General features: G+C 39.2%; 1 protein-coding gene across 2 annotated transcripts; it reads left to right on the top strand.

Annotated features, from left to right (window-relative positions):
* Window positions 1-987: 987 nt before the first annotated feature.
* On the top strand, window positions 988-13,203 carry LOC108009593 (protein amalgam). Of its 2 annotated transcripts, none has more exons than XM_065863071.2 (7): window positions 988-1,103; window positions 4,687-4,836; window positions 9,945-10,145; window positions 10,213-10,535; window positions 10,624-11,181; window positions 11,534-11,738; window positions 11,806-13,203. In XM_065863071.2, exons 2-7 carry the CDS (start codon window positions 4,773-4,775, stop codon window positions 11,946-11,948), a joined length of 1,494 nt encoding a protein of 497 aa, XP_065719143.2. In that variant the 5' UTR covers window positions 988-1,103; window positions 4,687-4,772; the 3' UTR covers window positions 11,949-13,203. The 2 variants fall into 2 exon arrangements, with proteins under 2 accessions (XP_065719143.2, XP_065719144.2); XM_065863072.2 differs by having other exon boundaries at window positions 993-1,103; window positions 4,708-4,836.

The raw sequence follows: 13,203 nt of genomic DNA on the forward strand, positions 1-13,203 counted from the left end.
AGTATTGATTTAAGATCGATTTCAGAATAAACATTTTAAGATATACATATGAAATATACATACGTATATTGATTTTAGGATTATTCGTTCTTAAATAATGTCTGCCATTTTTTTTTACTTTTTTAATAAATCGTAATATTTTTAGTACAAATATGACTAGATGTAAGAATAATTCATACTTTATTGTAGAACAAAAGGACCTTCAAACGTACTTAAATCGAGTATTTTCTGTCTTAAAAAATAGTACTTGAACTTAACTGAAAATACCTAATTCAAGCACGACATACTTGATTTTTTTTCTGAGTGTGGAATAAAATGTATTGTATTTTAACACTCGTTATAAAAGAAATCATTCATAATGCAGCTTTTATTTTATTAAAACAATAACGCATTTTTCTTAAGATTTTTAGAAGATAACCTACTAAAATATAATTTTTTGCCAAATGCATTCTATCCTTAATTTTTAATGAAATATAAAGCAATATACAAAATAAGCAATAGCCTCAAGTAATGAAAAGCATATTATATACATATGTATTCTACATTTTGAGCAAATTAGGAATTTATAATTCGTGAACTTTAGAATTGTCGAACCAATTTTAGTATTGAATTCAACTTTGGCGCCCTCCAGTGCGTATGTGTTATATCTATCTTATCTATCTAACGTATAGCTACTTTAGAAATGAACAGCTCCCACCTGGTTGGTAAAACCGAAAGGCCCTTGCTACATCTTTTAGGGTATTTTTTCAGTATAGGGCTTCCTCTTGGAACTTCAATTGGCACTGACATTGCGGACAGCTAACGCATCTTTCAGACTCCAAAGACCCAGACCCCAGACTCGGGCCCAAAGACCGTTTCTCAGAGAGAGACTCTCTAAACAATTCTGCATCTCTCAGTCTGCAGACAGAAATGGACTGTTATCTACAGGCCCCAATGCGGTGGAGAGCGTAATATTACATATAGAGAGAGGTGTTCCGTATACCAATCGTTTCGAAGTGCTTTCGGCATCCACAGCGCGCGCTTGATTTTCAGTTCAGTTCAGTTCACGTTTGAACAGCTACGCGTTCGGTTCTCCACGAAGCCCCAGCGCAAAAAATAAAAAGGTCTCCATCTCTATCTCCAACTGAACCAATACCTCCATACCCATTCCCCGCAAAAACCCTAGGCATAAGGCCAATTACCGACAGCTGTAAACGTTTGCATTCGACCTGGCTAAAACGTGTAAAAATCACTTAAAAAATGGCGTGCGGGCGAAAGCGTTGCCGACGCGCAAGTGTTAAACGTAATTCGTACAAAATCGGGAAAAACAAAAGGAAAGAAGAGGAAACCACTTTTGTAACGCTTCAGCCGAAATTCATCTCGCGTCGGTATCTGGGGACCAAGCATCAGCTAAAAAACCAGTTTTCCTCCTCTAGGCTCTCTGGGCAAAATAAATACGAAACAAAATAACAATCTTCAACGCACACCGCACACCGCATCGCATCCATTCTGTAACTCTGGCCCTGAGATGCCGAACTTAAAGATTTTGTGATTTCGGCTTCGGGCCAAAACGACAGGCGATGATTCATAATAATGGGCTAAGAAAATAAGAAATGCAATGGCCAGCAGATGTGCTCTATATCTTCACTTTTATCCTACTCCTTCGAAGCCCATTTGGCAGGAATTCAAATTCGGTTTCACTTGAAATTCTTCGCTCTTTGCCTCTTTCTTCGTTGGCAGAATCTTTGCTGCAAATTCTATAAATATGTATAAATATGTAAAGTATCTGTGGTTCTGCCGGCTACGAAAATACCCAAACAACACAAGAAATGGCAAGGGAAGCTGGTCAAATGAAAGCGAAAATGCAGAGGAAAAGCGCTGTAGAGATGGGAAATCGAAGAGTGGGAAACCAGGGGGCACCAGCTGCTGGGAGAGGAAAATGGGAAATGCAAACAAAAACCCTGAATGGAAAACAAATTTTCTATACTTGTTTTTATTTACACTAGAGTAGGCAAAAAACTGGGATGAAAATAACAGAAAAGTTTTTTGAGTTCCGTTTGGAATCTCCGGATCCCAATCCCCAAAAAGCATTCTACGTATGGAAGACAGCTGCATGTGTCCCCCTTCCACACTCTCGCACACAAGTGCACATGAGTTGTGTGCGCCCGTGTGTGTGTGTGTGTAAACTTTAAGCGCAATGTAAATAAACAAAGCGCCAAAGACAAAAACAACAAAAATAAAGGCATTGATTTAAAGAGAACCCAACGGAAAGAAGAGGAAGAATAGGCCCTAACAAAAAATTAGTAAAAAACTAACTTTACCAAACCGAATCTTAAGCTTCCCTACAAATAGTAAACTTTTATTACTTAATCGCATTTGCATTTATAACATTCGTTTTTGAAATATTATAATACTAACATATAACCCAACAATTTTTATGCAATTATCTTTTAAAATAACAATGTTATACACAGCTTTTCCAGTATTTATCTATACATATTAGCAATTAAACTTAATTGTATCCGTTATGGGTAATTAATCTTCGAAAATATGAAAACGACGTTTAAGATCGTTGAGGCTGACATCATAATTACATATAGTATGTAGCTTATGGGATCTTAAAACTATAAAACCCTTTAGAAGTGTATATAAAAGAAAAACAACCCAGTTTGCACCTTCTCTATGGCTTTGATTTTATAATTGATAAACAGACTCGAGGGGCGGTAAAATCAGTTTAGTGATAGTTAAAGGGGGCTTTCGACGACGTAGGTGTCAACGAGTGTTAGAACCCAAGCACACATATATGGTCATTTATCTGAGGTGCTGTCTGTTCAGATGACACCCCACAATATAGTGGCTGGGAAAAACTCTGTTACACAAGTAAGTGCGGAAATTGTCGCTCATTAGGGAACTTTTGTTCGGGGATGCTAAGTGAGATAGGGAAGATAAAGGAACTTAATGTACAGAATAAAATAAAGGGGAGGTGTCTTTTCTAGAAATTTATGAAAAATATGCTTTATTCTGCTCAAAATACTTATCAAATAAAAGTAATTTAATAATAATTACTTTGAGTGCAATACTTCAAAGTATTTGAACTCTATTGAAAGACTAAATACAAAGATTTAATAAACCAGTTTTTAACAATCAGATTATTTTTAACTACTTAACAGTTTAAAGTGAAATGCATATTTAGGTATTAAAACCGAATAATTTTTTATCTCAAATTTTTTTGGTTTCTTTAAAAGTTTATTGACCTAAAAAATGCAATACTAAATGTTACTTTGCTGTCAAACTAGTGTTAGAAAGAGAATTGCGAAGCCGACTGTTTGCCGAGTAAGCATTGCGAAATTTTCAAATTTTTTTGCAAATGCATCAGCGATGGATTATGATCATCAGGCATTACAAAATTGTTTGTTTTATGAGTCGAGCGCATAAACAAATTTGTGGTATATATGTGCATGCAGATGGTTGTTTGTTCGTATGGGTGAGCTATGCCATTTGCAAACGGCTTTTATATCAACAGCCAGAATTTTGTCGATTGGTGTATTTTGGTGTACTTTTTTTTTCTATATCGGCTTTTCGTGCTGTACAGTTTTTCGCATTTGCACATTAATTTATTTATATGCATAAACATTTGCATGCTATTCGACTTGGCACACCCTGACCCAATACACCCCCCAAAAGCCCCCACTTCGACCCAGTTTACTGACCGGCTGGCATTGAGTCAGCCAGAAAAGAGAAATATACAGTCAAGCATCCTTAATCCTAAAAAATACTTATTTAAAAAAAATATTTAAAATATATATATTTTTAAATCAGCCATAGGCATGCAATACGATTACATTTTATCTTTCATTTGTTCCTACACTGTATGTGTGGCGGCAAAGATCGAGCAAAGCAATTCCCCATGATAGACAGAATTTTACAAAGATTCCTACTCCAATACTTAACATATCCATATTTTTAAATGTTCAAACTGCAAAAAATTTAATTCAAACCAATGTATTTAACTTGGATTTAACATAAAAACTAATGTTTTTTGAACAGAATATTTGAAATTTTCCCTAATAAAATGTCAATGTCAAAAATCCAATATGAACAATGTTTAATAAAGTACTTTATAGTAAAGTTAGCCCAGAAGAATTTATACTGTACCGAGAGAGAGGAGCTGTAAATTAGCCAGCGACAGCAGCAGTGGCAAAAACTCGCAAACGGCGACTTTTCGCATAGAGATCATAATATCTTCAAGATACAAAGATACAACTTATCGACGGAGAGCAAATTGCGACAAGATACAACTCACGGCTTGCATAACATAACGCGGCCAAGCGAGTGAGCAATGTTTACAGATCGGTCGAATATTTTCTTTACCCCGCAGCCATATGTTTTTTTTTTACTTTGAGGCGAAAATATTCGTTTGTAGTACGCCGTTTTCCTTGCATTTTGTCCAAGCCAATTAGAAGTTTCCGGTCCGCGGCGCTGCTTGCATACAAAATCCACCATATAAACCATAAGCGTAATTAAGAAATCATAAAGCCAAAAAATAAATTGTAAAAAAAAAAATATAAGCCATGAGCGATACTAAGAAATCATAAAACCAAAAAATAAGTTGTAAACGTTTTTCGGCGGTTTTTGCGGCTCCCGTTTGGGAGTAAAATAATGGGCCAAGCAAATTCATTAAGTACCAACCAACCATATTAATTGCAGTTAACGACCTACCTCCGACAGCTCCGAACCAAATTCAAATCGATAAACAAACGCACCAAAACCCAGCCAGACAAACACTAATCATCATGATCAGAGCGAAAGATTCGACGGGGTTGCTGTTAATTTTTCTACTAATTGGACCACTATGCGGTAAGTCAAGGACTCAATCTAATGGTCTATAAAAACAAAGAACTAATTCGTATTAACACGATCTGATTTGATTGCCACCGAAGTGGTTTTTATCGAGAGCTTCGAAAGGGGCAATTTCAAGAAATTCTTGGAGTTGAAAGTTGGAGAGAGTTGTAATGAATGTGTAATATTTTTATGACTGCTTGTAAAGATAAGGAGATTGGAAAGTGCAGCAGAAGAAGCAATCGTGGTCTTCAGATTCTTGGGATTTCGAATAAGGTTAAGCTTCTTAGGGGATTATTAAAGATATGAAACGTTCTTATAGATGTTGGGATGATTTTTCTGTGCCAATTAAGAACAATTATTTTGTTTTTAATATTAATCAATAAGTTTAATACTTTGAGTACACCCTATCCCAATTGAAATATTCCCCTTAAACTGACATTTCCAAGAAAATTATTTAAATGTACATATGATATCAATGAAGTGACCTCTTCACTGCTCAATGAGTTTACGTAATTTCCCTGAAAGTATGAATTACCGAATATCATACAGAAATAAGTATGAGCCAGTTAGCCTAGATATGACTCCCACATATGTCACATACCTATACGCATACCCGTACTCCCGAGAAAGCTCCAGATAGCTCGGTTATATTGTCATGGGTACATAGGTGTGTGCCACGTGCGTATGCCTTATCTTTTGCGTAAATTGAACCCATACCAGGGCAAAATGTAGGTGCCAGTGGAAAAAACAAGCATATCTTATCGTTCGGGAGAGCGGCAAACACTTATCTCCGCTCAGAAAGTTAAATTTCATTCGCTTTTGGTATTATGGCGTAAATTGCTGATAACGAACAACATTCCAGTTCACGTAGCTCGGAAACTCTTCGTCGCCCGTGGGCCTGAAAACCCTCCCACTCCCTCAACACTTTCCTCGTTTTACCATCATTTTTTTCCGGATACCATGTGTTCTGGAATACGAATAAAAAAAGAATATCGCCCAACGACTAGAATAAATATTTGCCATGCACGAACGTTGTGCAAAGAATGGCATTTTGATGCTGAATATTTGCTCGTAAACTCCTTCTATGTGTTTGTGAAACGCCCCCAGAATTTCAAATGTAATCAGATGTCCCAGGGCATAGGCCATTATATGTATTTCAATACTTGTATATACATAGATATACTTTTAATTAACAATGAATTTCGGCCAGTTTTAGACATGAGATAAGGCGGTGTATAAAACGAAAAACCATTAAAAACAAACTAAAACGCACATACTGCTGGAAATTTTGGAGCTTTGCCTTCATGTGTATTAAAGTTCTAGCTGCTGAAAAATACTCAAGCATGTTTGGCCTACAAAAACAACCTGCTCAAGTCAATTTGTACAATATTTCATAATACTCCCAGCGACCAAAGAACAATATTTGTTTGTCTGTCTTAAATTCTTGTTCACTTTTTCACTTTTCAGTTGCAAAACCGAAGTTGATAAAGTCTTGGCCCTTAAAGGGAATTCGGTTTATTTATGCAGCAAACAACAAGTCAAGGTCTTCTTGGGCTATAATACTATGGAATTCCTGGAATTGGCGATTAAGTGTTTGATTTTACATACCCATGCATATATGCATAAGTGCTTGGCTGACTTTTTGGAGGTTTTATTCGGTCTTTTCCGAAAACCACCGAAACGAAAATGATCGAATTACGCGTTCGCAAGCGTCCGCAACATTCGTTTTCCAAAAATAAAGATCGCATAATAAATCAATGGTTCGTTCAATCAAAATGTTCCAGGGGGTGTGGAGAGAATGCCCATCCCAGGGGCGGGAAGTCGATTTGCCGATTCAATTGATTTCAATTTAATTTTCCATTTATTATGTGTTTTGTCTTTTGGCATCTGTTTTTTAGCGCGTATTTTGTGTCTCTATGCAAATTCATGGAATGGAATTATGTATACAGTGGAACTGGGCACATTAATAGTCGCGAAAAAACTCTTAGATCTTTTTGTTAAGAAAAACATTTTAAATTTATTTTATACATTTTCCAAACTAAAAAACAATGCTGATTTTTAATTTGTTAGTTACTTGTATTTAAAAAAAAATTTTAAAATAACAAAAGTTTCCAGAGATGTCGAGTTCTGTTATCTTTTTTTTATAAACGTTTTAAAAAAAGTTTTATTTGAAATTCTACTTAAGGGGTTGTAACTCGGATGTAACTTTAAATAAGATAGAACAGAAAAAATGGAGTTCCATGTGGGGAAATTAGCCTGCTCATCTATCAAGTTTGCCCATTCCTCTTGCTTGGACGTCACCCAGTTCTGGGCACTTTTACGACCCCCATCACAATCTGACTGCTCCATCGACTTAGACATGACATGTCGATTAAGGAATGTTCCCCTCTTCTGTCGAATCGGCAAAATCTGGCCGCTGTTTCCTTTTCGAGATTTCGAAAATTTTGTGCATTTAGGATTGGCAAGCGGCGAGTAGTTGCCATCATTTATTTATACACATTTCATTGAGTCAGCAGACTTGGGCGAGGATGTCTATGTGGGCCACTCTAGATTTGTTTACTTATGAACTGACCTCATAACTCATCCCCCGTCCGTATGCGATCTCTCATACCGCCACTGACCATATGAGGTATCTGGAAATCGAAGCAGCAGAGTGATCATGAAATAGCAATCGGACCGTTTGCCATCGAAAATCTTGAACTGAATCTTGAATGGGAGTTATCAATGGTGCGTCGAGACTGACGGACCTGTCCGACCTTCCTGATACCAGTGGAGTGTTATATGTTATATACAAACGACTGGCGCCTAGTCCCAGGAAAACTCGTAAATGAGACTACATACTAAGCATATAAAAATATTTCTTTGGAATCTGGGGCAAAGTAATGAAGAAGTAATATTGCATAGCCAAGGAAAAAGCAAATGAGATTCTAAGTAAAGTTGTTAACAAGTATATTAAAATATTATTGGGGTACTTGAAAACTTTACAGTCCAATTTTAATTTTTTTCCATTTAAGTTTTCTTGGGAATTATAAAATATTTAACATTGATTTGTGTTTTTATTTACGAACTGTTGGAATGTTTTAACTTTAACCAATCTAACATACACATGCATTTTTATTTTGAATCCTTTTTCTCTTACGTTTGAAACTTTAGACTATAAAGTTTGGAACAAGAAATAAATAGTTTTAAAGAAATTATAACATCATAACGCAAACCCGAACAACAGTTTACCTACAGAGCAATAAATCCCACATTTCTGGAACTACAAATATAAACCCTAAGACATATTTAAATAATAAGAACCCATTACTCGGCAAATGGAAACTTTTTCTGCATGCTGTGGACATGACTTCATCTGTCAAGGAATGCAAAGTCATCAAAGTTGGCCTCAGGAATCGAGTGGATTGCGACAAATTCCCTGGGACGTCCCAATGCCAATGCAGGCCACAAATGGCCATTGTGTATAACATTGAACTCGAGTTTGGAGACAAAGGAGTGGCAGGACGAAAGAGTCTGGAAGAGACACTGGCGCCGCGACATCCTGTCGCCATTGTTCCACTTAGAACGATTGCACTGGGAGTCGGAGGGAATGGGGACTGTTGACTGGGGATTGGGGACTGGGGGTCTGGGGGTCTGAGCACATCTTCCATACGGATGAACTTAAGCTGAGTGGTTGTTGATGTTGCTGGGGAGCTGTTTTTTATTTGCAACCCCCCGCAATCCCGACATCATCGATCCAAGGACAACGCTCGCCCAGGGGGCTGGATGACGCATTTGGGCCCCGACCACCCAGCTTTTCAACTGACTTTTGGCGCTGACCTACTTGCAGACAACAATTGCGTGGAGTCGATGTCGACTCTTGGGAAGCCTGTGTTGCCATGGACCCATAACCTTGACACGGGCCGAAGATTGCAGTTGTCGGCGGCCAGCTTCCCCAATCACCAGTGCCAAGACCAAACCAGATCATTGAAGGTCCCCAGCTGCTCTTGGCCAGCTATTACGAGTATATGTTTTTGTTCCATCCAAGCCAAGTGGCCCATACCATAAAAGGGGCGTCTGGCTGCGTGGCTGAGCGGATATAAGGAGGGGCCATTGGATAAGATAGCTGGGGCTCCGTCTTTGGATCGAGCGTGTCCGCCTTAAAAGCTTTTATCGACCAGTGATAACGAGTTTAAGCGACTTGCGTAATCCCGACAATATCCATCATAACCTTAGGCGATGGCCATGATGAAGTTGGTCGTGATTCGTGAGTCATTCGGCTGTTAGCCGTTAGATGACAAGTCAGTTACAGGCCGCATATGGCATGCAAATTGTTATGGCTAATACATGAAAAATTGCGGTTCAACAAAATTACTCATCCAATTTGCATAAATTCATACATTTTCGTTCTGGAGGAGTCACAATCCAAATAGAGAAAGCAATAAAGATTGCTAAACCCAAACTCTATGACTGTACCTGACTTGATGGTCTGCAGTAATTTACCTAGAGCTTAAGAAATATCTTCTCATATCTAGTTTGTTATTTGCTAGCGGATTTAATACTGCGTCAGTGGTAATGGAAATGTTCTATGGAGATGGCCAAGGGAATGGAATTCTTCGAAGTATACTCTTGGGGGCTTTTCTGATCGGTTCTTGGCATAACCTGCAGTGACTAAAACCAAACAGTATTTGTAATTAAATGCTAGTATCTGCAAATATGCTTTGCGGTATCTCCCCTAGTTCCTGTTGAAAACTCATTTCCGCTTCAGAACTTCACTCTCACAAACGAGTTCTTTGTGCTGCTACCCTTTGATTGGAAGCAGAAGTTGCTGTATATGTTGTGTGATTTTTATCAGCTCCAATTAAGTCTGGAACCACTTAGGGTGACTCACTGGTACACCTTGTCCAAGCCAAAAATAATGACGCAATGATCTCGATTTAAATGGTATAATATGGGCGTATACAATATATACCCTACACAGATATTTTATAATTTAAATTGCCCCAACAGTTGACTATCCATTGATCATATTGTATTGAAATTGTAGAACTTATATTAAATTACACAGTTGAGTTTAAGTTGCGAACAAAAAACATAAAATGCACGGGACCAAAATATTAATTATATGAAATATCGTTTTTCAGTGTGTTGTCAGGAAGAGGAAGGTTATCAGGACGATGATTACGAATATGGTGACGACGGTAGTGATGACAGCCAAGTTATCGATGTAACAAAAGACAAAGCTGATCAAATAGCGCCACCATACTTTGAAGAATCTGATCTGAGGATTGAGGCCAAGCCGGGAGATAATGTAGTACTGAATTGTGATGCACGGAACTTCCAGAGTAAGTAAACCCCAATTCCTATGCCTATAAAACTCTAAAGAAACTTATATTTTTCACATCCTTACAGTCAGCAATGCGGTAATGTGGTACAAAAGCCGGACAATCATTGCCAATGGCCAGAACCCCATTAGCCAGCGAGTGGAGGCCATGATGAACAACTCGATTCTTCTGAAGAATGTGACGCCGGAGGATGCGGATGATTACTATTGCGAAATACTGCCCCAGAGGGTTCGACAGCACACGGCACTGCGGGTGGGCGCCCGGCTGTCGATCCTCTGCGACGATCGCGATATTACGGATCGATCGCAGACGTTCAGGCAGGGCGACCACCACAAGCTCGAGTGTCGAACGTATCTGCCCGGCAGTACCATTATCAAGTGGTCCTTTAATGTATGTTTTTTCTTCGTACACCTAGCATTACCACTCATTTCCTATCCCTGGGATCCCCCAAACATTTTCCCTACCGAATTTATTATAGGATCTTAATGGAAAGCCATCGCCCGTCGAGAACCAGAATGGTGTGATCATTTTGGACAACGTAGATGAGAAGAATGCCGGAGACTACCAGTGTTTGGCCGACGATGGCAGTCGCCATCCTCCTCATGGCACCGTTCACATCGATGTTCAGTACAGCCCCATTGTCTCCACCCATCGCCACCATGTGAACACGGAAAGGGGCGCCTCCGCCGAGCTGTATTGCAATTACCGGGCCAAACCCATTGGCAGAAGCTACTTCATCAAGGACGGCAAGACCCTGCAGCTCTCCGACAAGTATTCCATCAAGGATTCGGTGCACAACGGTCACAATCGCACTACCCTGATCGTCCGGGAAGTGACGGACAGCGATCTGGGCGAGTATCTGTGCCAAGTGGAGAATGCCATTGGGTCCAACGAGGTGAAGGTCCATGTCAGCTACGTTCCGGAGACACCGCAGTTCGAGGACATGTCCGTGGAAGGCAACCAGGTCACACTGCACTGGCTGGTCAGGAGTCGGCAGCCCCTCTCCGAGGCCATGCTGGATTACCAAGTAACTGGGGTAAGTAACTCAGGAATGGCAAAGCAATTTAAGAACTAGCTTTTACCACATTTTATAAAAACATTTTGAAAAAGGTTTAATGGGATTTTGTTCTGATTATCATATACATATATTCCTAAAATGATTCAATTCAGACCATTCATTAAAAAGTTATAAGCAAATAGGAACGCAATTTCGGAAACAGCCGATTTGCTGCATGCATATCTCCGTCTCCCTCGCACTCCCTTTAGCGGAGTAACAGGTATCCAATAGTATAATTGCAAATGTGCAATAAAATGATAGATAGATAGATAGATAGATAGTAGTTACTCTCACTCTCAGCTCTAACTTATACAAATCTCTTAACTTTCAGTCCCTTCATTGGAGCACTGTTTCAGTGCTGCAGACGCATCGCCACAATAGCACGGAGAACATCTGGAAGATCACTCACCAGCTGGAGTTGCAACGTGGAGTGTGGCATGCTCGCGTGAAGACGAAGAACACCCATGGATGGTCCCACTTTTCGAACGATTACGTCTTCGAAATCCGGGAGGGTTCCGAAATCGAGATTGACGAAGGTGCGTACTGCCTTGGGGGAAAAGTAATAGGTCTCAAAATCGAATGTTTACGACTTTCACCCTATAGAAGCCGACAAACCGGAACTGCCTCCAGATGAGATCGTGCAGGCCGGAATCGGTCTGGTGCCCCGAGGAGCTGCGTCAGCACTCCAGCAGCTGAACCTGGGGGCAATCCTGCTGGCTGCTCTCCTGCTGCGAATCCGCCTCTAAGGGGTGCCATTTATTCAGACCGAGATGTGTACATACGTATTTCCGGATTACTCAGCTATCGATGGCACCGGAGCGATAGCGAACGCACATAGGAAACCGAAACTAAAGTATTCTAAACTATACAAATGCTAATGCGCGACCGCTAGCTTGGGTCAATGTTAATGTTAATGCTAAAGTACACGCTGGAGCGATCACCACTGAAACATTTGTGCCAAGTAAGGGAATTTGAAGAATCATGTTTAACGTTAATTTAGTTTAGTTAAAGTTAAAGGAGCGACGATCGGTTTAAAACCGCGAGAAAGGAACACTTTGATTAACCTTAGCTGTAATATTTATTTGTTTTGTCTGTATGCATGTGAGTTTTGGCACTTTTGGAGGAGGAACCCGAACCGAGAACGAATAGAAAAGGAGTCCATCGCTCAGGGGAGAATTTCATACTGGGTTTATGGGCTTATTCCCCAAGCGATGGCATAGTGTAGCGAATATTGGGTAAAGTTCTAGTGACTTTTTAGGATTTGCAATACGTACAATATTTTTGTATAACCAAGCGTACTTACGAACACATATATGTAACTGAATCAGAGGGGAATCGGGAGGGATCTATCGAACGGCACGCAAATTATTTTATAAACTAGACCAAAGCTTAGACATACATATGTGTACCTACCACACCATACATATGACACTTATTTTTACGAAACTACGCCACATCAACTGAATGGAACAGAAAGATTCAAAATATACAAATCAAAAGAACGAACGCATATGTACCTATGCCTAGGAGATACTGAAGAAAACTAAGAGAGAGCCATATACATATATATTGAGTACTGTTGATAATCGGGTTTGGCTTTACTTTTCGTCCTTGATTCTGCTACAATACCTGAGGGATATCGCCATAACATGCTGACCATGTACTCTGTACGTACGTGTAATCCAATTGTGAGTGTAGGAATATATTTTATATATATTTTATTTAAGAATCATAACATTAGAGCTGATCAATAAACGTGCCAATCGAAGCAATCAAGCGAAACTGATTGCTCGCTAAATCAAATCAAAACGACACAAAAAGTAAAGTTCCATAAACAATGTTTTGACGAGGACCTGATTTCGAATGCCGACCTTTAAGCATATACACATATACAGAATCATATATATATAAAGAGGAATACTTAAAGCCAGTGTCTTACATGAATATTGTAATTTTCGTTGAGTCCATGATAAGTAAGCAAATAAAACTAAACCGAACGGA

Source organism: Drosophila suzukii, chromosome 2R (assembly GCF_043229965.1).
Source record: "Drosophila suzukii chromosome 2R, CBGP_Dsuzu_IsoJpt1.0, whole genome shotgun sequence".
NCBI lineage: Eukaryota > Metazoa > Arthropoda > Insecta > Diptera > Drosophilidae > Drosophila > Drosophila suzukii.

Bases quoted from the DNA above. Each gene is read 5' to 3' on its own strand.
- LOC108009593 (XM_065863071.2), top strand. From the start codon at position 4,773: ATGATCAGAGCGAAAGATTCGACGGGGTTGCTGTTAATTTTTCTACTA. The intron at 4,837-9,944 runs GTAAGTCAAGGA...ATCGTTTTTCAG, and splicing joins ACTAATTGGACCACTATGCG to TGTGTTGTCAGGAAGAGGAA. The intron at 11,739-11,805 runs GTGCGTACTGCC...TTCACCCTATAG, and splicing joins CGAAATCGAGATTGACGAAG to AAGCCGACAAACCGGAACTG.